General features: G+C 52.9%; 2 protein-coding genes and 1 long non-coding RNA gene across 4 annotated transcripts; 1 reads left to right on the forward strand and 2 right to left on the reverse strand.

The window, feature by feature from the left end:
- Window positions 1-4,480: 4,480 nt before the first annotated feature.
- Window positions 4,481-10,055, forward strand: HEMGN (hemogen). Its single transcript, XM_013297089.3, has 4 exons — window positions 4,481-4,659; window positions 7,831-7,924; window positions 8,396-8,670; window positions 9,831-10,055. Exons 1-4 carry the CDS (start codon window positions 4,578-4,580, stop codon window positions 9,938-9,940), a joined length of 561 nt encoding a protein of 186 aa, XP_013152543.1. The 5' UTR covers window positions 4,481-4,577; the 3' UTR covers window positions 9,941-10,055.
- Window positions 9,916-15,280, reverse strand: LOC114011426 (uncharacterized). 2 transcript variants are annotated; one of them, XR_008744869.1, is made up of 3 exons: window positions 15,090-15,280; window positions 14,117-14,284; window positions 9,916-12,082 (listed from the first exon to the last, which is right to left on the reverse strand). It is a non-coding gene; the product is annotated as an uncharacterized LOC114011426 (long non-coding RNA). The 2 variants fall into 2 exon arrangements; XR_003553309.2 differs by lacking the exon at window positions 15,090-15,280 and having other exon boundaries at window positions 14,117-14,478.
- A 3,610-nt stretch (window positions 15,281-18,890) lies between these two features.
- On the reverse strand, window positions 18,891-24,646 carry FOXE1 (forkhead box E1). Its single transcript, XM_055791399.1, has one exon. The coding sequence runs from the start codon at window positions 23,761-23,763 to the stop codon at window positions 22,876-22,878; it is 888 nt and encodes a 295-aa protein (XP_055647374.1). The 5' UTR covers window positions 23,764-24,646; the 3' UTR covers window positions 18,891-22,875.
- Window positions 24,647-26,204: the final 1,558 nt, after the last annotated feature.

The raw sequence follows: 26,204 nt of genomic DNA on the forward strand, positions 1-26,204 counted from the left end.
AGAAACTGCAAAGCTAAAGCACACACTTATGGGCCAGATCTGCAAGGTCAAAGTGTGGGCAGCCTCAGAACAGGGTCAGTGTTGACTCTATGTGCAGCAAATTCAGTTATCTGTCCTCCATGGGGAGACTGGTGGATTTACCTGTTCATGTCATATGGCTCAACAGCAAGTGGCAGACAGAGGGGAAGTGAAGGGAGTGATTTGACACCACCACAGACCTCAGGGGACAGTGCAGGACAGCTGGACCAAGCCTGGTGTGGAGAGCCTGACTCTGAAGCCTGATAGATCTGTCTGGCAAGGTCAGGCAAGATCCAGGAGGCAGCTGATGGACAGCAAGACAGCAGCAATGAACTGGTCTGTGGCAGGAGGTATGGATATGGCTTTGCACTTCTGCATACAGTTTTGCCTGTTGAAATTACCGGTTTCCCTTCTTTTCATGCTTCAGTTAAGGTAGGAGGAGGAAGGGATTATCTGCTCATAGGCACCATAGTTTGTCACACACAGCTACTGGTAGTCCTGCCTCCAGAGAAGCATGTTGCAACCAGGCAAGTTGCCCTCAAACCTGCCTCAAGACAAGCAGTGAAGGACAAGCTTGAAAATTGCTTCTCTGTTGTTGTCAAGCAAGACAAAACTGCAAGAAGTGCCCTGACACCCTGCTAGAGTGACAGCAGCATAGCTCCCCCAGCTGCCTGTGTTGTTATCCCCAGATAACCCTGGGTTCAGGGCTGCATCCATGACTGCAGGGAGGGATATGCAGGTCTCGGTATTGCCTTGCAGTAGCAATTCCACACGGGGGTAAACAGAGATACCACTGCGGCTTATAAATAGCTTTGACTTATACATAGATCCATAGCCTGGTGATGCTGTGTCTGTAGTGGCAGCGGTCCTGACAGTGCCAGGAGACAGGCCTGGTGGCAGAATCCAGCCCTAGGTCCAGCTGTCCCTTGGACAAAACATTTCCAGGGCTTTTGGGTAGTTAAAGCCATGTGGGGGACCAGCATGGTAAGAGGTACTCAAGGTTGGTGGTCCCCTATCGAGCAGCTCCAGTGACACTCGAGGAGTCTGTGACACTGGAGCTGCCCAGGTTGCTGGACAGCTGGCTGAGCACCTCCGCATCCTCACCTAGGAAACTGGATGCATCAGTGAAGAGGGCCCAGGGTTAGCTGAACTGAAATGTGGAGGGAGAGGGGAGGGAGGCAGCACCTGCAACACTGTAAAGCGTCCGGCTGCAACAGTTGATGCAACCAAGACTGGCCAGAAAATTTAACCTGCTTGCACAAATCCAACTATAGCAAAGGGACTGTAGGTTGTTGTACTGCTGTAGAACAAGAGTCTGCTGTGTTGCTGGTGCTGGTGGGGAACAACACTGGGCTCTAAAGGGAGCCCAGTGTCCCTGGCATTGTGGGTGAGTCTCTGCCCCTCAGTCCTTCCACTTCAGAGCAGAGACAATTCAAAACTAGGCAATGGAGTCTGTAATTTCCACACTGTTATCCATCACCAAAGCCTTCCCATGGGATAATAAAATCACTTCCTTGGGATTTAAAGTAATTCACACACAAAAGCCAAATCTCTAGAGATTTCAGTCCTGAGAGATGCAAGTGCAGGCTCTGTAAGATTTTAAAGCCCATATATTCCATTAAGCACCTCTAAAGACTGAGAGGACAGCAGCTTTTTCTTTTACAAATGTTCTTTACAAGTTTATTGGTTTCTAGCCAGCTAGAAGATGGCTGGAATGGAGAAATATTCACAGCACACCAGCTCTGCAGTGTCATATGGCAATGTTTTGCTGAGTCAAGAGTCATTTATCAGACCTCACCAGGCTTTGGAGTGACTGAGTCGATGCGGGGGGGTGTAAGAAGCTGAACTAGCCACAGCCTGAGCATGCACCCAGTCCCATGGAACACAGAAGCATCCAGGGGTTTTCACCTTTTCTTCCATGTTTTGTTTTGTATCACCTGCAAACAGCCCACAATATGTCAGGCTCTTTGTAACAGTGCTTCCAGATATAATGTCCTGCTGTGGCCAGGCATATAAAATTATAGAATAGAATCATTTAGGTTGGAAAAGACCTTTAAGGTCATCGAGTGAAGCCATTAACCCAGCACTGCCAAGGCCACCACTAAACTATGTCCCTAAGCACCACATCTTCACGTCTTTTAAACACCGCCAGGGATTGTGACTCAACCACCTCCCTGGGCAGCCTGTTTCAGTGCTTGACCACCCTTTCAGTGAATAAGTTTTTCCTAATATCCAATCTAAACCTCCCCCGGCACAAATTGAGGCTGTTTCCTCTTTCCTGTCGCTTCCTACTTTGGGAGAAGAGACCAACACCCACCTTGCTACAGCCTCCTGTCAGGTAGTTGTAGAGAGCAGTAAGGTCTCCTCTCAGCCTCCTTTTCTCCAGACTAAACAGCCCCAGTTCCCTCAGCTGTTCCTCACAGAACTTGTTCTCTAGGTCCTTCATCAGCTTCATTGCCTTTCTTTGGATGTGGTTCAGCACCTCAATGTCTTTTTTGTAGTGAGGGCCCCAGAACTGAACACGTTATTTGAGGTATGATACGTTTTCCTCCTCCCCAAGCACTGTCTTTGCATGGTAGAGTATCCTGCAAGATACAGTTTTTCAGGATGTCTGCATGAGGCAGGGTGACCCCAGGGCGCGTAGCATCACAGAGTGCTGGAACATGGACACCCTCACCAGCATGGAACACCTTGCCTTTGCTTGTGACTGAGCTAGAAGAAACTCCCCTGTGGATGACTTGGAAGCCTCACATCTCTTTATGCCATCCATGCTCCTGGCCCACCCTCCCATATCAAAGACTTCCCATATCTGCTCTGCTGCCACCACCCTGCTGCTTCTTTTGGAGCTGTTAAACCTGCCCCACCTCTCTGGAGGTACCATGTAATCTGCAGTGGACACAGGGGAGGAGCCCTGGAGTGAAGTGGTAGTTCAAGGGATAAGCAGAAAGGCAGCAGAGATGACCATGGACCTCCAGGTTACATCTCAAGCCCAAATGCATGAAATTTCAAGCTCTAGCTTCCATGGACCTAGAGACAGAACCTGAAAAGAGCAAAGGCTGTATGTTAACAAAAAAAAAAGGCCTGGCAAAGACTGGAGGCAGGTCAGCTCTGCTCATCTTGAGGAGCTGCTCTGCTCCAGGGCAAGTTCTGGGATTGCAGAAGGAGGTGGGATCATCCCTGCCATGAGAGGCAGGCAATTACAAGAGAACCTGGGAGTAGCCATATTGTTGGGTTCTTCCACCAATCTTGGAGCCACTTTGAATTCATTGGAGCATGGGATTAGGGGCACTAGCATCTCACCAGAGCATAAGCAGTTGAGTATCTCATGGAGAAAAGTGCTGGCAGAAGCTGAATCCCAAATACTCTGGCACTGAGTGTGTTAGAAACCAGCCAAAGTGGTGTCCCTAGTCCAGCAGAATTGTTATACACAGGTATAATCTTAAGCTTTTTGGTGCTACCCTGGTATGAGAAACTCCAAAGGCAGCTTGCAGAGGAGGCCAAGATTGCCACCTCATCTTACATGCAGGAAACTGAGGCAGACTGACCGTGGGCCCAGCCATGCAGACTGCGGGAGCCAGGAGCAGGATCTCAGGATCAAAGCCATTGCACCAAGCAAAAGCTTCCCTTTTTCAGCTATACTGGCCCAAAAGTAGTCACAGAGAGGCTGCATGAGCCTGCTCGCTGTGCAGGTCTGGAGCTGTGATGGGCAACAGAGAGTTAGGAGCAACCAGCAAGTGACCAGCTGGGTCTTCCCACTGGTTTTACTGGGGCTGTCCATTGCCATCCTGTTTCATAAGGGAAGTGCATTGCTCATAGCCTCGATCCACCACATATGGGACCAATGAGCCATTGGGAAGTCCTCAGCATGCACAGGCCCTTGGCTGGAGTCCAGGTATGGTTTCATTATTCTGTCTGAGATTTCCCAGGAAGGTGATACAGCCCTTGGACAGGTCACATGAATTTGGCATCCATCCTAGTCTCCACCCCTAGAGGCTTCCAAAGCATACAACACCACAGCTGCGCTGACCTCATGCAGTGGACAGTCCTGCTCTGAGGGGGGCTGGAGTGGAGGTGGAGGTCCCTTCCTGCCAGCATTGCTAGGGTCCTATGCAAATACCTTTCAAACAGCATACGTCCCACTTCAGACCTCGCAAGGGGTCTTCAAGGATGGACACCACCTCCCGGCATCTCATTCTGGAAACCAGCAGTGAGGCAGTGCCGCACCCTGCCCTACCATGCAGCTTTTCTCTACTGTAAAGGAGGGCATCTGAGTCACAGTTTAGCAGTAGTAATTGTAAATTTCCTATCTGAAGTGGAATTATTTACTGTATAAAAGCACTAACATGTTTTGCAATCCACACAGTAGATCCTAGGCAAAGACTCATACACCTTTGCACACTGATAAGGAGAATATTATTGCCCTACTAGTGGCCTGGCCCGATAAGAGGTTTTGGGCGGGCAGTCTGCATTTTTTTCAAGCTCTCATTATGCTGCACCAGTATCTCCAGATGCTGTTCCCAGGGGACTAAGCTACTTTCTATTTAAAACTGCAAAGAGCAATGGAGAGTTTAGGCAAAGACCATGCTTATTCGGACTCTTCCCTGCCACCCTCTGCAGCCCGCGAGGAGTATGCTGTGCCAGGTAATGATAAGACCCCTCCTAACCTGAGCTTTTGGAGAGAGGAGAGAATGATCTTTGTCACCAAAGGAGTTAATAATTACCAGTTTATGCCCGGGGGATAAAGGGTGCACATTTAACTGCAAATATATATGGCTTCTGCATCCTTTTTCAGATCACAAAGGTTACAAAGGCTTTTCAACTCAGACAAAGTCCCTCAGGCAGCATCCATATATTGTCTGTTTGCAGACTGGCAATACTGTTTCACTGTTCTCTTAGCTTGATGGACTTTTTTTCTTTCCATTTCATCTCTGTATCTTTGTGTCCTCTGCTAAATAATTTTTTTTCTTTGGGATGCAGATGTTTTACTGTGATCTTTCCTGCCTAGTTGCTAGCAGGTGACAGACAGCTTTGGAGCAGCTGTAGGAATGCACTCTTGGACCAATTAGAAATGTTTGCTACCTGTGCAAAACAATTTGCTTGGGATGGGCTGGGGAGGAAACTGATTGCAAGGAGCTAAAAATGCTTTTATGGCTCACAAGACATTTTGAAAGGCAAAGCAAGTTACCTGAGCTGCAAAGGGATGTGCAAGGGTTTATGTACTTCAGTAGTTAAACTGAAGCCCTGTGCAGATCCTTATACTTTTAACCTCATCTTCCCAGGCAGCTTCCTGCCTTTTGCTATGTGGATGGCAAAGTCATCTCCTGCTGGCTGTGCCCTGCTGTCTCTGATACCGCTTCACATCAGGGAACAGCCTCCCATTTGGGGAATGTCTACTTGGCTGTATGTTGTGCAGTCCAAGTGAGGCATTTTTCATGTCAGAGGCTGACACTGTCTCTTGTCATGCTGAGATGCCCCTGCCATGACTGAGATACTCCGGCATTGTCGTTGCATGTGGCCTTCACAGCTGTATTGCAGCCTGCTGTGCCTTTTCTTTTTGGTTTGATTAGGCTGGAATTTTTTTAGGAGGGGAGCCATCTTCTCCTGTATGGCTTCTCCTGTACAGTACAAGCTACTGTGCTTAGAGCAAAGGCGGCCCCTGGAACTACCATACAAAAAAGGGCAATAAAATAAAAGAAAAACTAATAGGCAACAAAAGAAAGTAGGATTATTTTTTATTCTGTGGTTGTGATGGTGGCTGTTGGGGCTAATAGTAGTTAGACAGCATGTGGAATTCCATGCCCAGATTTGCATGACTCAGCACAGGAAAGACAAAGGTAGACTGGGATGAGTCCAGTGCAGGGCCACCAAGACTGATAAAGGCTGGAGCAGGTGACATACAAGGGCAGGCTGAGGAAACCAGGCTTGTTCAGCCAGGAGAAGAGAATGCTGAAAAGGAGATCTCATCGTGGTCATCCTCTGCCTAACAGAGAAGGGAGAGCCAGGATCCTTTTAGGGATGCACAGGGAAAGGACAGGAGGCACCAGGTCCACATCGCAAATGTGGCTGGATAGAAAGGGGAAAAAATTCACAATGAGAGTGGTGCGGAGATCAGAGAGGTGGGCTTTCAGGTATTTCCACCTTCCCTGGAGAAGGTCCTGGACATCCTGATGTAATTTAAAGTTAGCCCTGCTTTGATGAGGACATTGGAACAGAGACCAACTGAAATCCTTTCCAAGCTAAATTTCTGCAAGATTATTATTAATCATCAGAAGTGTCTTGTGTAAGGATCTTTGGGTAGAGTTCGGCTCGTGCTGTCCGTTTTGGTTTTTTTCTGTCTTGAGCTGTTGTTTTTCTTGAATTTAACAGATGTCTGGGATACAAAAGCTGTAGTCCCAGCTCAGCCTCTAAAGTCCTTCTCACCTTGCCAGTTTTCCCAGCTGGACAAGGGAATGACAAAATGACCATTCTTCACTGATTTGACCTAATAATTTAGTGTGAGCTGAGGCTCATTGTGAAAGGAATTGGATCTGATTACATCTGGAAGGAGCAGGTCATAGTTTTTCTTTTTCATTGTGTGGGTTTTGTTGAACTATGAAAACCAGCACTTTTGTGACCTCTTCAGTGTACGCGTGGTAAGAGTCCCCTCTCCCTCCAGGCCCCAGGGAAGCTGCTGCTCCTGAACAATGCCCTTTGTCCCAAGGGAGCAGTCTCATGCTATTTGATCTAAGCCAGGTCTTTATTATCACAGCTTGGAGTCCAAGCTAGAAAATTCAGGGCTGGCTGGATCAGAAGCCACAAGACCTACTGCCACATCATCAGAGATGTTGTCTGTCAGGACAAAGACATGGGGAAGGAAGTTCAGTGCTGGCTTCAATGAAGTTAAGGAAATCATTCACCCAGGCGTAGATGGCAGAGATGTCTTTGCCTCAGGAAGGCAACTGGAGCCCTTTGCACCAGTAAAATGAACACAACTTACCTTGGACTAAGAAGGCATTGCACAGGGTGACAGGCATCTGCCTCATTCTCCTGGTGGCAGTAGGTAAACTGTCTTGCTCAAATGGTAAGTCAGCATTGGAGCTTTCTCACATGAGTCACCCTGTCTTCAGCCCTGCTGTGGTCTTCTTCATAGCTGCAAATCACCTTGGGGCTGCTTGTGTAGTCTTTTGGGACATGATCCTTACCCCCAGCAGTGTGCACTAGCCCTGTCCTGGTCTCTGACGGGGTCACCATCCCCTACAGGGTCTCAGCCTAATACACATGGGCATCTGTGCATGGGAAAGCCTGTGCCGTTCTAGGGCTGGCTGTTCTGCAGGGCACGGCTTTCTCCTTAGTTACTTAGCTAGATAATCATCTTAATCTCAGTGGTGGCCAGTTGCAGCTATCTGAGGAAAAGAGTAACAACGGAGCAAACACAATGAATTATCTTGCAGCCTGTAGTGATGTCTGGCCAAGGGATTTCATGGTGTCCTCACGGCATAGAAAGCCTGCCCTGTGCTTCTATCAGGCTCCAGGTCCCTACAGTGGTGAGTAGGTTGGACAAGAGTCACCCCAAGGCTGCAGCAGCAGGAAGAAAACTGCAACTAGAAATTTAGTGTAACTAAATTGGGAAGCTGGGGTCTTTGGGTGGTGTGTCACCAGGTCCTACCTACTGAGGCTGAGCTGGAAATACAGCACCCAAGCAGTTTCGTATCAAGACCTGCTTCATAACAAAACCAGCATGGCTTCTCGCATCAGTGCTCTTGTCAACAGGCAGGAGGGATCGAATTATCTCTTGGCCAGGATGTCATGTTAGTGTTCCATTTGTCCTTGTAGATGTCATCATCACCCGCCGCTTGAGAGACCGGGAGCTGCTCCGGAAAAGAAAAGCAGAAGCCCAGGAGAAAGACTCAGTTCAGTGGGTTCTGAGGTAAATCTTGCTCATGCTGTGAAGGCATTTTCTTGATGCCCTTAACCGGAGCCCAGGCATGGCAGCCCAGCCCCTTCATCTTCGTACAGGGTCAGAGCTGATCTGTGCCCCATCAGTCTTCAGCGGGGAAAAGTGACCTGCAGCTGGTAGCTGCTGAAGGCCTGGCCACAAGCTGAAGGGCAGAGGTGGATGCGAGGTGGATTATGTAGGTGGTGGGTTGGGTGGCAAGCAATCGCAATCCTCAACCACAGTGTGAGGCTGGGGAAAAATTTGGTGCCCAGGCTCCTGCCCCTTGGTGTGGCCACAGAAGGCTGCTGTGCGGGGCTGGGGGAGAGGAAGGCACAAGTGCAGCTCCTGCTGGGATGGACTGGTTGAGACCACAGCAGAGGACCTGTCAAAGTGGCCTCAGGGCAGGAGGGAAAGTCCTCTGCCCCATGCCCAACGCTTCACCCCTGTGAAATCTTCTGGCAGGGATCAGGAGAAGAGCAAACGGCAAAGGAGGGGCAGAGGAGCCGGGCGAGGACGGGGCCGCCAGCTGGTGATGCAGCCCAGCCTGGAGCCAGAAGTGGAGCCAGACCCGCAGCCCAACCCACAGGAGAAGGCTGAGCCAGCACCATCTGAGCTGGCACCACCTGAGCCAGTGTATCAAGAACAGCCACCCATGCCGACCATCCAGGGCCTGTTCAGTGGGATGCAACCAGGAGCAGTGGAGGGGAAGCTGGCATCCAGGAGTCAGGATCCCACGGGTGAGCTTCCGGAGAGCTGCTGTCCCTGAATGGGCTTGGGAGACAGTGCAGTGCTGTCTCTTGAGAACTGCCAGCCAAGGTTGCCCACCTTATCAACAACCAGCCTGCAGCACCACTAGGGCATGGGTTCTTACCCCACCAAATATGACTTGCGTAGCTGTGAAAGGGTGGGTGGGTGTGCTGGGGCTGTAGGAGCAGAGACCACTTTCCAAGTCATGGGAAGTGATGGAAAGCCCACTACTGTCAGCAGAGTCATTGGCACGGGGTCTGGGGTTCCTGGTCCTAAACAGCTCCTTGTCCTAAGGACACCTCTGCAGCTCTGTCAAGAGCCAGGTTAGGGCAGAGGTGCTGTGGAAAGAAGAGGTGGTCTCTTGAGGCCAGAGCTGGAGAGCCAAAGATCGGACACATTCTGTCCACAGTCCACCCAGTTCCAGGGCTGACACCAGGGCAGGTGGGGAGAGAAGGTGGCCACTAGGGTGAGAGGTGTGTGTCTGCAGGGGACTACACCTTTGAAACCTGCCAGGACTGAGGCACAGAGGTCACTAAACTGGTCTGAATGGCAGATTGCCATGAGGGCTCAGGAAATCCATTTACAGCTAATGCAGCTTGGGCCAGTCTGGCTTGGGAACCAGAAAGCACATTTACTTTAGTGGTCAGTGGGCCAAGCATGCAGGTTGCTTCAAAACCACGAAAACCCAGGATCTGCTTCAGAGGTGGTGAGCATCCTCTCACCCCAATAAATGCATCTCCAGCAATGTCTGTGCCAGGGGAGAAGAAGAGGCCTCTGACTGCAGAGCGTGCAATGCCCATGTGCCATGGAAAACAACAATTCTGCGTCTTGGGGACCGGGGCTGACTGCAGCACATCACAAGAGTCCAGCTCCCAGCCCTGAGATCTTGAAATGGGGCAAGCATCAGGGCCGTGTTTATTTGCCTCCTGCCTTTACCCACCCCCCCCCCCCCCAGGGCTTTACCCTCTCCAACTCCCCTCCACAACCCCTGGGACTGCCATGTGCTTTGAAAGGCAGGCAGGCCACCAGGAGCTACTTAATACCACAGGCAAGTGCAGGAGCTTGGCCACAGGGGATTTAGCATGGTATAGAGGGGTAACGCATGACAGCCTCCCAATATGAAATGATCCGTCTCTTACATGCCTTATAGGTGAAGAGGAGGTGGTGAAACCAGCAGAAGCAGAAATACCAGAAGCTTTGAATACTCCTTTGGAAAATGACCAGCAGGATAATGATTACAGCAAACATGTTCTATTTTAATCATCTCTTTTTTTTCCATGTTTTGACTCTTGCCTGACAAACTCTGATAAGTCCTGCTGAGTGATTTGAGCCAGCTCCTTCCTTGTGAACAATAAAGTTTACACTTTCCTGGTCACTCCACTTTCCATGCTTCTTTCAAGTTATGATGAGGAAGAATGTAGTTGCTTGCACAAAGGCAGTCCTTTGGGAGTGGAGTGCCGGCAGCTCCTGAGCCCCCCTGCCCTCTCTTGCCAGCAGGCTGTTTCACCTGGGTGGTGGTCTCACGGAGGGATGCATGGTGCCCCACCACACTGCAGTTTAAACATACAGACCAGCATCTCTCCATGTCTCTGAAAGGCATTTCTGATCTGCAGAAATGCAAGACTGCGAACCTGAAACCCACTGCCACTTTTGGCTCACTGGAGCTACCCAGCTTGGGGTTTTTCCTGTACCCGATAACCCCTATGAGCCCTTGCATTATTATCTTCAGTCCGAAGGGCTTTCTCACAGTCTGTTTTCCTCCCCAGCAAGCAGCTTGCTTTCCTAAAGCCTGGAAACCATTTAGTTTTCAATTTTGGGGCAGCCTCACTCCAACCTTGCTGAGCTGCAGCATTAGGCAAACAAAAGATGGTTGAAAACAGCCAAGTGTGACAGGCTGAAACTTGGCTGAACTTTTGTCAAGGGAATGCTATCTGGGGCAAAGACAGGAGCCACTCTGCACAGCTGCTGTGTCCCTGGCTGTCCCACCACGCACACAGGATTTCTCCTCAAGCCAGGAAGGAATGGGGTGCTGTCTCTCTCTTCGACATTTTGGGTCTTATGGCCTCCTCTCTTGTGCGTGGCACAGGGGGTGGCTCTCTTACATTCCTGTAATATCCTGACACAGAGGGTCTTTCTCTTCTTGGGGGGGAGGTCTCTATTGCCACTATCTGACTTACCAAGGGCCTTCTCCCAGAGCACAGGGCTGGCCAGGCCCTGAGGTCACCCTCAGTTTGGGGAATTCATGGATTTTTTTTGGCTCTGGAGATACTGCTGCCACTGCTGCTGTCCCAGAGCCCTGCAAGCTCTGTGTCTCAGCAGATGTAACATCTCGCTGACACCAGTAACAATGAGTCTCCAGATGCCTTTGGTGGCCGTGAAGTCCTGGAGTCACCCTGAAGGTACAGGTGGGTACCATGCAACCTGTCTCAGAGCTGCTGTCACTCTAATTGGCTTCTTTGGCAGCCAGTGAGAAAGGTGTGCCTGCAAGCAACAAATCTTATCACAAAATAACCAGGGGAAAGATAAAGCCCTCCTTATCAGCACTTTCATTTGCAACACAGCTTCTTTCTCTGACAAGAGTACAGATAACAGAGCTCTTGCTTATGTAGAAGGGGTTCAGGTGTAAAGTTGAACGCTGTGGAGGTCCATGTGCATTTCTGAGGTTGGTCCTGATGTCTGTATGGAGCTGGGGATGGGCTGGCAAGGGTGGCTGTGTCTAGGGGAGGGAGGCTGCTGTTCTGCAGATGCGATGCAACACCTCCCTCCCTTCCCTCCTCCTGGAGCCCCAGAGAGGTTTCTTTGCTCAGGGCCATTAACAGAGCATCCAATAAAGGAAAATTTCACCCTCTGGAATGACAGTATGGTCTGGGTCTGGTAGGAAGGGGAGGGCTGGGGGCAGTCAGAGACCTGCAAATTACTTTAGCCTTTTTGATGATGAAGAGCAGGTGATGAGTGCAGGGAGATGGCTTCTGAGGGATGGGGACAGCACAGGCAGCTGGCCAACACAATGCTCTCCTCCTTGCTGCACTGTACCAGTGAAAGGGCTGCGTGAGGCTCTTCCAGGATGCTCTGACCTGCTACCTGAGCCATGCAGACCAAGGCAGACATGTTGTGATATGCAGTGAGTATGACCACTATGATTGTCTCCTCACTTGTGAGACTCAGCTTTGTATTTGTTAATGTCAACTGGCCTGGGATGACCATGCTGCTGTGAGCTCATTGCAGGGCCGCAGGGCCACAAGTCCTGTCCCCATGTCCTGCAGAGTGTGGGGAGCCATATTGAGGGCTGACAGCCATGACAGGACAGCTAAGGAGAGGGCAGCTGACACCATATCCAGGAGGAGCAGACTCTTCTCTGTCCACTGCCAATTGCCTTTCAATATTCTTCCAGGAAACACAGCTCTGTGGGAGAAAAAAGGTGGTTCAGTTTGTGCACCCTGGCTTCCTGCTTCTCAAAAAGCTCTTGTGAAATGAGTATTCTACAAAGAAATGAGTATCTGACTGCAGAAAGTCAGGGATGATTTGTGGCAGGCTGTTGCTCATGGGTGATGCTTTGAGTCAGGAGGGTTTCCTGGTCCTTAGTAGAAATGAAGTATTCTAAGTCTGGGCAGAAAGAAGTGGGCAAGCAACTTAGAGCCAGAGGCCACCAGAGGTCAATGAAAAGCCATTCCAGCCCACAGGAGGCTGTTCTAGCAGAGATAAGAAAATTTTCTGGTCAAATTACCAATATTGACTTTAAGCAGTAAATCCTGGTGACAGCAAATACCCACTCCCTCTTTGGCCACCATTTCCTGCTCAGAGCGTGTTAGTTGTGACACTTCCTGTTCTGCATTTGCCATTTGAGTAAATACCTCTCCAATAGAACCAGGGCTGCCAGGCACGGCAACTGTGTGCCCAGCTGGGCTCAGCAATGCTCCACCAGCTGGCCTGTTCTCCTGTTTCAGCAGGAAACCATATAACTGTAGAAAAAGTAAAGGGGGAAGAGATCTCTGGAGATCTTGAATACAACACCTGCTCAAAGCATGGCTAACTCTGACCAGACTGCTTAGGGCTTTTTCCAGCCAAGTGTTGACCATCTCCAAGACTGGAGATCCTCCCTCCCTGGTCCCCATCCCAGCAGGGCTGCCACACTCTCAAGAGGAGTAGGTTTTTCCTTATGTCCAAACAGACTCCCCCTCATCCCTGCTTTTATTCCTTGCCTCTTGCCCCATCACAGCACACTTCAGAGAAGACCCCAGCTCCATATTCTCTGTAACCCTCCTTAGGAGTGCAAGTTAGACTCCACTCTCACCTTACCTTCTCCAGGTGAACAAGCCCAGTTCCCTCAGCCTGTCCTATGCTCCAGCTCCCTCTCTCAGTGGCCTCAGCTGGGCTCCAGTACAGTGATGCCTTCCTTGCACAGGATTACCCTAGCTGGGTGCAGCATTCCAGGTGTGGGCTTGTTCTCACCAAACAGGGGGGACACTTGCATCAGCCTACCGGCTGAAATGCAAAACCCACCTGGGTGCACCCGGGGCTCTGAGCACGGCTGTGCCTTGGTCTGCCTCAGACTGCCCGAAGTTTGCACTGACCAAACACAGAAAACGCAGAGCAAAGAGACCAAGGCACACCTTGTGCCGAATGTGATCTGACCTTTGCAGCCTTAATAATTACTGGTTTTTTTCAACCCTCTTCTGTACACACCATCTTCCGAGTAACTTGTAGAAGCACCAGACATGGCTTGAGCACAGCATGATGTAGTGGCCCTGGAAATTACTGCTTGTTTGTCAGAATGTTAGGTTGCGGGCTGACGGTGCAGCTCTGGTGCTGCGCTTTCACAGCTACCACTACACCCGGTGTCAGAACGGGCCACCGACGCTCAGGTGCCCAAAGCAGCAGCTCTGCACTTCCCAGTGGGAAACGCCGAGAGCCATGACCTGGGGACCGGCCCCGCGACCCAGCGGGCAGCTCCGGGGGCTGCACCGCCGCCTAAACCCCCCGCCCCGAGCCCCCGCCCCGAGCCCCCGCCCCGAACCCCCGCCCCGAGCCCCCGCCCCGAGCCCCGCCCCGCGGCCGGCCCGCCCGCGCTGCGCCGCCCCGCGCGGTGCGGCAGCGCTCTCTAGCGGCAGCACCGGCCGCGGGGACCCGCGGGAGGCGGCGGCTGCACCGGCCCCGGGGACACCCCTCCCCCGGGGGGTGCTGCGGCGGGGGGGCGCGGCGGCGGGGAGGTGCACCCCATCCCATACCCGGGCGGTGTCGGAGGGCGGCCGCCGGGCTCCGGGGACGGTGGGAGGTGCCTCAGGGGGCTGCGGAAGCGGCGGTGCCGCCCGGGGGACAGGGCATCCCGGCCCCGGCGGGGGGGGGGGGGGCGCTGGGTGGTGGCGCGTCACCGCCGGCAGCAGGGACCCGGGGTGCGGTGCCCGCGGCAGGTGGGGAAGGCGCATCGTTAGTACGAACGTGTTGCTCTGTTGGAAGCGCGGAGGTGAGAGTTTCGTTCCCAACAGCGTCGAACCGCAGCGCTACTGGTAGCGTTGGTGTGTTGAAGTCTCCCCCCTGCAGTGGCGGGGACATCTGCTCCGCTGGGAAGGCTGGTTGCTTCAAGCAGGGCTTGCTTTTGCCTTTTCTCTAGAAGGGAAGGGGTGGAGAAAACCTCCATGAAGACAAAATATGAAAGGGGTGACCTAAGAAGGAAAACTGTTTTTCACACGTGACTTTCCCCTCCCCCCGCCCCCAAATGAATGTTTCCTGCCAAGCCCAGAATCATTCTCACTTCCTCCATGAATAAAGCCACCAATATTACCAGTACTACTCCAGGCACAGCCTCTCGCACCATGGCAGAGTGGGGCCGCTCACTAGGCGTCTGTGGCCAGGAGAATGGAGCCCTGATGTGAGGTCAGCCTTCATAGAAAGCCCAGTGAGGACATGAGGAGAATATTGGGATTTTCATGTGACCACCAGGTCCACTTTCCTTTCGCCCAGCCAGCCTCCATCTGCTACAGGCCCCAGAGCCCCTTGAGGTGTTATGTGCACAGCAAAGGGCCAGGGCCTGGAGCGCTTTCTGTTGCATTTTTCTTGCATTTAGGGTAATTATCCCAGTCAATCTGAAGTGCCTTTGCTAAAATGCGTTGTTTCTCCAGTGCACAGCTCAGACTCCCCTGCACTGTTGACTGTGCTCAAGCAAATTAAGTTAGCTGTAGTTCACTTAGTGAAAGAAAAGGCCTGTCCCCCCACTCTGTGATTACACTTCAGCAACCACAAGCCCAGGAAGGTCTTGCAGGGAAATTTTGAATCGTCTCCCCTCTGCTTCTCCTTCCCACCACACTGGCGTTTAGTGCTGTCAGGATCCCACCCTGCTGGGAGCTCTCACATACAGGGCTGCATTCAGACCTCTCCCATTCATGTTTCCCCTTTTTAACAAAGTCACACATACCTGATTGCCGCTGGTCAGCAGAAGATCCACAGTGACAGCAGAGGTGCTGAGATTTCCGCTGCCTCTCCATGTTTCCCCAGCCTCCAGCCCTTCTCCCAGCCTCCATTTCACAGCAGGGACTCTAGGCTGGTGCCAGTGGACACAACCCCAGCAGAGGAACCCCCTCCCTCCGCTGCATCTGTCACACACCCCCAAGACCTGCCCAATACTGGCAGCACAGGAGACCAGGCCACTACAGATGTAGAGCTGCAACAGAAAGAAGAACAAACTTTGCACAACTCAAGAGACGGTCCTCTCTCAGCCCACTGCTGTGGGGTGTCTTGATTGTCACAGTAGATAGGACCTGGTCCTCAATGCAGCTTGCAAATATGTCGTTATTGAGAGGCCATGGCTTTATGTTGACCTTCCAGTGCAAAGGACTGGGACGTGTCTTGGCCTGAGCTGATTTTAGCTTGCTTATCTGTGACAGCAATCAGTGGTCAGATAACTAGCACCTACATTCGTTTTCATTTATACTGATAACGATTATTTATTCTGTGTGTCTTGAACTGCCTGTGACTCCAGTGCAACACCATGGGTCCCTGTTGCAGTGGCCAGTCACTCACCACTGCAGGAGTGCAAACCCATGTTATTCAAGTAAGGCAATTTCAGAGGAGACAAGGAAAACAGAACCCCACACACATTTTGGGAACCATTGAAAAACAACATACATACAGAAATTAACTCAGGCGAGACCCAGGACTGAGAAGGAAGAAATTGTCACCACCAACACCATGTGCCTCCTGATGAAGAGAAGGAAACCTTCACTGGCAACATCAAGATCTGCCTGTTGAAGGCATCAGGATGCTGGTAACTTGTTATAAGACCCCCTCCCACCACAGCCATCAACATGGGGACACAGGAAGGGTGAACATAATATCAAGAAGCAAAGAATTTTTTTCTCTGTGTGTATAGCAATCTGAACTGCATTACTGAGGTTTTTCTGTATCAAATTGGACTACGAGACTAATAGCTGAAAATATTATATTGTTAAAACTTCTGCAGGTAGTAACAGTAAACCCTTGGCTTCACTTACAGTGTTCCTTTTTCTGTTCATAACAAGATTTTGAGTGTTACACAGGAAGGGACAGAGGCAGGAGTTAGGAAGAGAATGAATTCACACTGGCACATCTATGCCTACATCCAATGGGCTGCTGCTTAAGCAACGAGACTGTGATCCATACCTCTACAGCATTCAAGCAAGGGGAATATTTGTGGAGCTAAATATTTTTTTCCAGAGTACAGCGTTGTGCTGTCACTTACACAACCCAGTAAATAGTGTGCCATTTTGCCACAGCTCTGGGCATCACCAGCGTGCTGAGATGAGGTGGCCAGATCATGATCTGCACAGCAAGATCTTCCAGTGGGCTCACCACCTCGTGCTGCTCCCATCACAGCAGACACCTTCATGGTTGCTACTTTTCAACTAGCCTATCCCAGACTCAGCATGATGAGTTGGGATGGGGTGGCCAGGAAGTCACTGTTTAACCGGCTAAATCTAGGACCAGCTCTGCAAGTGAGCACTAACTTGGTGACAGACTATGTGCTAAAACTTACGGGTGTAGAAGTGATATGAAGCCTGCGACACGGTTTGTTAACCTCAGAAGATGACAGCTTGGACTCATGTGTGCCTTTTCCAAGTGGAAGAGGTCAACATGAGGTGCAGATGGTTTCCTTGCAAGAGCCAGCCACAGGTGTGATTGACTCAGAGGGCTTCATGCACGAAGTGACCTGCGTCTCCACCATCAGACCAAGAGATGTGATGCTGGCTCAGGACTTGTCTGTGAACAAAAAGGTCAGAAGCTACTCATTAGCTCGTTTGTCAATTAAGATCTCTTTAGGTGTTTCACATCCAGACAACAGCTTTGCAAATTCATAACTGGCTAGCAAATCTGAGCTTCCTGGCATCAGAGAAAGAGAAGGGATAGCAGTGGCCTCAGTGCCAGCCCAAAGCTACCATTCTTGCTTGCTCCATGGCCACTTTCAGCTAGACATCTGGCCCTGAACATGCAACAACACTATGGACTTCACATCAGCAGAAGAGGCTAGGGTACAGCCTCCATTTTTCTTGGCCCAAGCAGTGTGGCTAGGGTACTTCATGCTCACTGCATTATTGCTTCCTACATGCCCCAGGGACCGCTAGCTGTGCCCTGTGCTTGAATACTGACAGAGGTGGGGAGTGTTCAGACTCGGGCAGCCCTCAGCTGGGGGTCCCCACCAAGATGTCCGTTCCCTCCCTCTCAGTCTGCCTGTGCAAGGAGGGGTTGGGGTGACTGCTCCAGCTCCAAAAGTAGCTCCGAGAAATAACCCCAGCTTCAAGGTATAGCTGATGCCACCATCTCCCACCTTGACTTCTTGGCCTCAGACAGGGAGAAGACATAAATTAGAACAGGAGGAGTGAGTTGATACATCTGCTTTGCTGTCTAGATGGTGCCTCCTATGAAACAGGCCTCCAGACCTATGCCAAGACAAGCATGTGAAGCTGTTCTTTGTGCAACATGGGCCAGCGTATCCCCACACACTTCTTTTCAGGTCAGCCCCCCAAGAGCATCAGCTTTCCTGTGCTTACATTGTTTCACATCCAGGCGCTGCACGAGTGGGACATCCTCTCTGATCACTAATGCTGGCATCGCAGCTCTAGATAATAGGTGCAGCTAAAGCCCACCTCCAGCAGCACAGACCGACCTCTAACTACAACTCACCAAGCTCTGGACTCCCTCCAATGTACCCCCTCCTGGCCAAATGGCAGCTGCCTCACCCACATACTCTTTCTCATAAATTTGATGCGCTTCTTGGCCTCTTCCAAAGGCAGATAAATCATAACTGGGAGTCCCAGAGCTGTTGAAGACCTTCCTATCTGCTCTTTGATAACCTGGCAGATTAAACTACGTGCTGCCACCTCATTCATAGCCCTCCCGCCAGCTCGGGCTGTTGACAGGACACCAGCTGCAGAGCTTGCTTTCCCTCAAAACCTCTTGGGAAGCTGGTGACCACCCTCTCAGCAGAAGGGGCAACATCTGCCATTATCTTGGACATGTGCAAGCCAGACTATTTGCCCTGAAGTGTGCAGTTGCCCCTGAAGGCCTGTTACACCTCCCATTAGCTACGGCTGTTGCTTCATGAATTGTTCCCACAGATGCTGCTGTTGCACAAGGTGAACACAGTGTCAGCCAACGGCTGTGGGAACTCCACCTCTGCAGCCAAAAAACCTCACTGGCCTGGGGTGCAGGAGGCAAGACCAAACATTTCTGGTGCTGCTGCCACAGGACAGGCAACATAATGTTGTCTCCAGCAGTAAAATCTTCTCCAGCTGGCCTGGCTCCACACTGGAGCAATCAGAGAGTAATGAACACCAAGCACAACTCCTTTGCCCACCTCTCAGGCTGTGTTCTTACCACAGGTAGTGCCTTGGCTTCCCTACCTGCCCCTTTTCAGCAGAGGCACCTGGCCGGGCTGGTGCTTCATGCATTGACGTCCAGGACACACTTATAGCCTGACAGGAGACCTTGAAAGCAGACTGGTGACTTGGGGCTGGGGGGTTTGCAGAAGTTTGGTAGAGCCATCTCTGCCCTGGCCTTGCCACCCCCTTACCCCCTCCAATGTCTTCAGCAATCCCACCAGACCAAGAAAAGCCAAGGTAAGACAGACACAGCAAAACGCAAGGAGCATCATCTAGTGCTCATCTTGCTCCGCATCATCGCTCTCCTGGCCTCAGGAATGCAGAGAAGGCTTGGAAAAACTGAGAGAGACACTCCATTACAAACAGGACAAAGATTTATTTCCATTACAAGTGAAGTAGAAGAGTAAATACAAAAAATCTCCAATACATAATAAAATGTTCTCCTGGGCTGTAACAATCCACCTCTTTCCCAGAGTCAGTGCAGCACCTGACTGTACCAGAACTTGGGCAGAGCAGGAATCAAGAGGCTCTGTCCTCTGAGGAATGAGCACTTTCAAGGCCTTTCTCTCTCCTCCTCTGTGCTTACACTTAAGTGTTTCCTACAGCACTATAACCTAAACCTATTAGACTCTTCTCCCAGAAAAAAAGAGACTAGTTTGAAAATTAAGACTAGCTTTGCTAAAAGGAGGCCCCTCAGATATTTACAATAAAGCTTCCAGAAATCAAAATTTTTCCTTATTCTGGATGGTGCCTGAGAACTACAAGCAAAGTGCCCAGCAAAAATACATTGAGATCCAAATGTTTAACATATCCCCATGGCACATGCATATATTTGAGATCCAACCATCTAATATATCCCCATGGCATATCCCCATATCCTCATGACCGGCCCAACCCCATGGCTCCCCAAGGATGCAACAACCTTGTCCTCCTCTGCCAGTGGTCACGCGTGAGACACAGGGCCAGCACATCCTGCTGCCACAAGGGACAGACCTGCAGTGTTCAGCACACCCTTTGCATCTGAGCCTGCACAACTCAGAGAGGTTGCAATAGCCACAAAACCATGACAGTGCTGGTGGGAAGGGATCTCTGAGTCTCCAGGCCTGCTGCAAGCAGGAGGTTGGAGTATTGCAAACATTAGCACTGGGCAGGTATAGCCTTGTCTATTTTCATCTCAAAAACCCCAAAGGGCAGAGACCCCACACAGACGTATTGTCCCTTGAAGGGTCTGTGTAGCTCTTCACTGAGCACGAAGCTCCTGCCCAGGTTTTCTAGCTGCTTGTGGCTGAAGGTGAAGCAGTTTGTGGCCATGTGCCTTGATGCAAAAGGCTCATCACTGCACCTGCTGCAGAAAGTATACTTTCTAGGTATGTCTGGTTTACCTAGCTTGTAGGTATAAAAGATCTGGAGAAAAGTAAGAACAAGCATCTAGACTTTATCTGCAAACAATATGCAACTGAACCTACCCAATTTGTGCCTTCTGAGTCATCAAGATCTATCATGGATATCCTCCAGACACTGCGTTTTGCTCCCTGAACTTGCTACCAAAGCTATCTGAGGTCAGGAATAGCTTACACAAGACCTGTATCATCACTGATGACCTTGTTTTTAGACTGAACCTTAGACTAGCACCAGGGTTGGAGGAGAGAAAAAAATCAGGTTGAAGTAATGGGGAACAAGGGCCAGAAGACCTCTAGGCTCAGGAAAATGATCTGATCCACACTGATAACTGCTCTTACAGGAAGAAGGAAGGCATTAGGAGGCAGGACAATTCCTCTCCCAGCTACCCCTAAACCAGAAAGAGGTCTGCATGACTTGCTAGCAAAGGGATGCAGTCCAGTCCTTGCAGCCAATAAAAGCAGAGAGCTAGCAGGCAGCTATCAAAAAACTAAGAGTGCAACCAAGTGTACGGCTTCTTTTCCAGCTGGTGAAGGGAGAAGTTGGGAGAGGATCTGGCGAGACCTGCCCCAGGCTGAGGCAGTCAAGATGCAGAGGCAGGGCTCTGCGCCTGCCAGGATGGAAGCAGTTTCTGGACACACCAGGAGCAGGAAGGACACAGAAAGAGACAACGCTGCTTTTCTGGAGGGAAAGCAGGGAAGGGAAAAAAATCTGATTCACCTGACCACACCAAAGATCCGAATGACACTTACACTTGCCCCCAGTGACAGCAACGAAACCACCCCAGCTCTGTGTGCAGGCAGCAGAGCTTCCTGACATACTACAAAAAGATCTGGATGGACAAGGGGCAGCAGCGCCAGGCCAGCCCCAGCCTCCCAGCCCATGAGGTACCTTGCCCACCACGTGCTGTCCTCACCATTCTGAGAGAGGGATGGGTGCTGTGAATCTAAAACTCATCTCCTACCTCAGAGCCCCATGGAACGCAGGTATACAACTTCTGTCCAGCTACTGCAGAGGGCTTTAGCCTCCTCCACCCAAACTGCGCTGTGGGGACATCCAGACACCTTCCTGCTCCATTCTGTTTTCTTCCTTGCATGTCCCACTTTGAATACCTGGACCTTAGTACCCACCCACAGAAGGCAAGGACCTGCCTCTACACAATTTTCATCCTGCTGAGGACCTCATCTAAAAAATCCTCCATGGACCAGAAGGTACAGGTGTCTTCATGGGATCAGAGCTCTTTGCAGCAGTGCATAGCAGCAGGACACAGGGCAGTAGACAGGAAATGAGACTAGGAAAGTGCTGAATGGATTGAAGGATAAACTCCCCCGTGAGGACAGTCAAGTTGCCCAAAACCACTGTGCCATCTCCATCCTTGGAGTCTGACAGGGCTCAACTAGGTAGGCCTGAGCAGCCTGGTCTGACTCAGAGCTGACCCTGCTTCTAGCACAAAATTGGAACAGAAACTTCCCAAGATCTCTTCCAACCCCAGTTATACTATGATCTGAATCTTTCTGTGGTGAGAGAGACCCTGGTGCACCCTCTCTGCTCTTCCAAAAGCTCCTGCTGAGGCTCTGGCTGCACTTTGCACCTACCTCTCCCCAAGCAAGGCTCCATCACATGGCAGTATCCCTCACCAACCTCCTCAGTCTTGGTAACACTGGCTCCCGCTCCACAAGAAAAAGTAGCTGGATAAGGAGATCTGGACAGCAGCAGGGTTATATCTGCTCCCACTCTGCTCATAGCCCCAGGCAGAGCCCTGAACATCCACCACCTCTCCAGGCCCTGATGGGATCTGTTGGGAGGGATTTCCTTGAGTTTCCCCATGGATCTATTTTCAAGCCTTTGCCGCTCACATCCATTCCTATCAGTTGCCCCCTCTATGTTTTCCTCTAGCCTTTCTTCCATCCTAGGGAAGCTTGAAAGGGGAGCAAACGAAGATGAAAAGGCACTATGTCCTGCCTCTCCAACTTGTTTCAGGATGGAAAGTTTGCCCCCATAAATGCTGATTTCTCTACGCTACAGACAGAGTTGGGCTGACCTTAGGATAAAAGTAATTTAGGTTGTAAGTACCTCCGTAGACCTCTGGACCAGGTGTCCACTCAAAGCAGGTCAAAATTCAACATTGGATCCAACTCCAAAGACAGATCAGGTCACTCAGGCTCTGTTCAATCAAGCCGGGAAGACCTCCAAGGGCAGAGATACTGCTGCCTCGCTGGGTCTCTTTTCCAGCAGCTGAGCGTGGTCACAGTAAAAGTTTTTGTACTTCCGATCCCACCATTCTCTTAATGCCTGCAGCACAGAGCATGAGCCCTGGAGGGATCTGACTTGCTGTGTTTGGCTGCAACCTCAGCATCTAAACCTCCTCCAGCCTGGGCTGCGTTGTTGGTGCAGTAACTGATGTGACAGCCCTGCACATCATGAGGGACACGCCACCACGTTAGTGCCATGCATCCCACTTTTACAGCTTTGGCTGCACGAGGCTGGGGAACGCTTCCTCCTGCCTCCCTCCTCCCCTGCCCCAGCAGATGTTTCGTTCTATACATAAAATTGTCAACAGTGGAGAGACTTAAAAGTGAGATCCTCCCGGGTAGACCTGGGGGCTCAGTTGGTTGTGCCAGGAGGGTGGGAGCCTGGCAGGAAGCTTTGAGCACCTGCCTCAGGAAAGGTGTAAGAGAGGGAAGGGCTGTTTGCCCCATTCAGGCACTTGGGAGCCCCTAGGGCTTCTCCAGTGAGAGCCAAAGGGGCTGGGCAGGCCCCCCTCAGCCGGCTGCGGCGCTCCTCGACGGGCAGCCCGGGCAGGTGGCAGGATGCGGAGGTGCAGCCCAAGGTCCTCCAGCATCTTCCTGGGCGGCCCTGGGTCCAGCTGCGTCGGGCGAGCCCCACAGCCCGGCCTCTCCCGGGCTCCAGTCCGCGCCGTCGGGCCGCCCGGCCTTCTTCCGGGCCGGGTCAGAGCGCCGGGACGAACCTGTCGGGGCCACCGGGGTAGGCGCCGTGCCGCGGGCCGGGCTCGGCGGCGCCCAGCTGCCCTCCGGCGCCGTAGGCGTGCGGCAGCGGCGGGTAGTGCGCGGGGGAGCGGCGGCCGTAGAGCCCGGCGGGGGCGGGCGGCGAGGCGGGCAGCACGAGGCGCCCCGACGGCGCGTACAGCTGCCCGGGGCCACCCGGCGCGTAGGGCCCGGGGGCGGTGGGCAGCGGGGCGTAGGCGTGGGGCAGAGCGGTGGCCGCGCAGCCCTGCGCGGGGAAGGCGGCGGCCGTGGCGAAGGCGCAGGAGGCGGCGGCGGCGGCGGGGGCCGGGGGCAGGTCGGCGGCGGGTGGCGGGGCGGGCAGCGGGAAGAGGCGGCAGGGCGCGGCGGGGCGCTCGGCGAGGAAGGCCGGGTAGGTGGAGAGGTCGCTGCGCTTGAAGCGCTTCCTGCGGCGGAGGAAGGAGCCGCTCTCGAACATGTCGCGGGCGTGGGGGTCCAGCATCCAGTAGTTGCCCTTGCCGGGACGGCCGGGCTCCCGCGGCACCTTGACGAAGCAGTCGTTGAGGGTGAGGTTGTGGCGGATGCTGTTCTGCCACTTGCGGGGGCTGTCGCGGTAGAAGGGGAAACGCTCGGTGATGAAGCGGTAGATGCCGCCCAGCGTCAGCCGCCGCTCGGGCGCTTGCCCGATGGCCATGGCGATGAGGGCGATGTAGCTGTAGGGCGGCTTGCCCCGCTCCGCCGGACGCTTGCGCCGCCGCCGCCCGCCCCGCGTCCCCGCCGCCGCCGCCGCCTCTTCCCCCGGCGGCGCCGCGTCCGTCTTCAGCGGCGGGGGCGGCGGCGGGGGGCCCGGCGGCAGCCGGCTCTCGGCGGTCATGCGGCCGTCGGGGCGGCCCCCAGCCGGGCCGAGCCGAGGAGGCGCAGCGCCGCTCCGCCGCGGCTTTTATGCGGCGGTGTCCAGCGGCTCCGCGCCCGGGCGGCCGGCACTCCCCCTGCAACGCCCCGCAGCCCGGGAGGCGCGGGCAGGGCCGGGCGTGCCGCCGCCGCCGCCGCGGTCAGGGGCAGCGCCCAGCCCCGGCAACCCCCCCTCTCCTCCCGCCACCCCCCCCGTGGTCCCCATCCCCAGCGCCGTCGGGACGCCGCCATCCCGCCGCCGTCGGGAGCGCACAGCGCCGGGAGAGCGGCGGGCACCGGGCGGAGCGAGGGCGTCTGCGGGGTCCCGGTGCGGGCGTCTGGGCACGGCTCGGCAGCTTTGGGGCCGCTTGGGCTGGCGGCCAGCGGGTGCGGGCGGTGTGGGGCCGCCGCTGTCGCAGGGGAGGCTGCTGCCGGTCCGCGGCGCGGAGCAGTCGGCTCTTGGCGGTGTCGCACCTGGAGCCCCATGCTCCTGCCCGGTAGAAACGAATGAAACGTGCAAAAACCCTCGGTGACTGATCGGCGTGGGGAGTGATGGTGAGTGCGGGCTCAGGCAGTGGGATTTGTGTGCGGAGCCGCTCGGTGAAATGCATGCAGACTGGGGCCCTCACCTCCGGTCCCCAGCAGCAGTTCGGCACAGAGCTGGGCTGCTGTGCCCCTGGTTTAACCATGATCTGACTCATTTGTCCCTGATCCTTGTGTCGCAGGACCTCCAGGTGCATGATGCTTCCTCCCAACCAGAAAGAACACTAGGCTCTCCACAGGCTGCCGTTGGGACATCCTTACCTGCCAGCACCCTCCTGCTTGCTCGGATACTTGGGGCTGAGGGTCAGACCCTGGGGCTGAGGGTCAGACCGCAGGTCTGCGGGTCAGAACAAGTGCCATGAGTGCATCCTGGTGAGGAACATGTGCCCAGGACTTGTACCCCTGTGGCACCCACCTGCAGGGCTGGGGGCAGCACAGCCTCCTCGCCTGCTGGCATGGTGATCCTTGGAAGCCAGAGGACAAAGCGGATGGCAGGAGGTGCTAGAAGTGGGATTGAAAGGGTCAGTGTGCGCGGGTGTGCAGAGAGGGATGTGTGGGCATGGCAGGCTGATCGTGCACAAGTACATGGGTGTGCAAGGGCACTGGGGCTGAGAGTTTGTGCGCAGGTTTGCGGGTGTGAACTGACATGCAAGTGTGTGTACAAACATGTGCTGGTGCGTACAGGTGTGTGTGGCTGGACCCAAGGCGTGAGTGTCCAAAGGTGTGTGGAATGGATATGGGCAGATGTGTGCAGAGGAGTGGGTGTGCAGGGAGGTGGATATGCTTAGGTGCGCAGGTACTGCGCATGGCTGTGCAGCTGATCCTGCCCGTGTCTTGGTGCCTCCTGCCAGTTCTCCCAGAACTCAGGTAACCAGTGCACTGCTGAGTCTTATCTCTGTGGGAAAAGCTTTCCCAAAGCCCTCTTGGCCATCGCACAAATGATGTTTAAGGGAGCGAGGGGAGGTGGGAGATGTTCATCCTAGTGAAACAGAGCTGCTTTGGAGGTTTCCAGCAAAGTTGTTTCTCTGCTTGGAGAAAAATCTATGTGTGTGAGGATCCATGCGCATGCAGCAAAGAAACCCCAGCCCTAATGTCTAGCTAAATAAGGGTATCCCAGAGTCTTTGGCCACCTGCTTATTTGTGCAGTTTTCCAGTGATCTGGGAATGAACTGTGGAGCTAGCAGAACAAACTGTGAAGTGGCTCTCTCTGAGGACCCATGTGTGTGGTCCCAGTAGCTGGATTGCAGATGTGTGGCCGTATTTCAAATCTCAAGCTGCAGAGTTTGTGCTGAAAGAAAAATCAGCCTCCCATACTGACACCTGTGTTCTTGAAGTACACAAAACACTAGGGTAGTATTACCCCAGAGGAACTAAGAAACTCACTCCTTCAGCGCCAAAGGAGAGCACTGAAGCTGCCACGCCTGCAGTGCTTTGCCGTCTGGCTCACGGGAAGCTGTAGCTGGGGTTGAATTTTCTTACCAGATTTTCCAAAAGGCAGTGTGGTACTTCAGTCACCTATGGGGCTGCGTGTCTCTCTGCGCCATGCCAATTTTGTGCCTCCAGAGGGCAAAATCAGATCACACTTCACTTTGCACTTGTAGAGGACAGGGAATGAAAGAGATGTGTGCTGAGGTGGGATGGTGTGGCTGAACAGCTGCTTTTGCCATCCCTGCTCATGATGAAAATCCTTTTCCAAGAAGGCACTTTCCTTGGCAGAGCCCAGCAAGTAAGCAGAGTGAAATGGATACCCAAACAGCATGTGCTGGCTGTTGTCCCTTCTCCTTCCCTCATCATGCAGGTTAAACTGTAGTGGCAGTATTTGTGAGTGGAGAGGGACTTGTATAGTGTGGTGGCCTGGAGACTATCCTCAATCTGTCATTA

Source organism: Falco peregrinus, chromosome Z (genome assembly GCF_023634155.1).
Source record: "Falco peregrinus isolate bFalPer1 chromosome Z, bFalPer1.pri, whole genome shotgun sequence".
Lineage (NCBI taxonomy): Eukaryota > Metazoa > Chordata > Aves > Falconiformes > Falconidae > Falco > Falco peregrinus.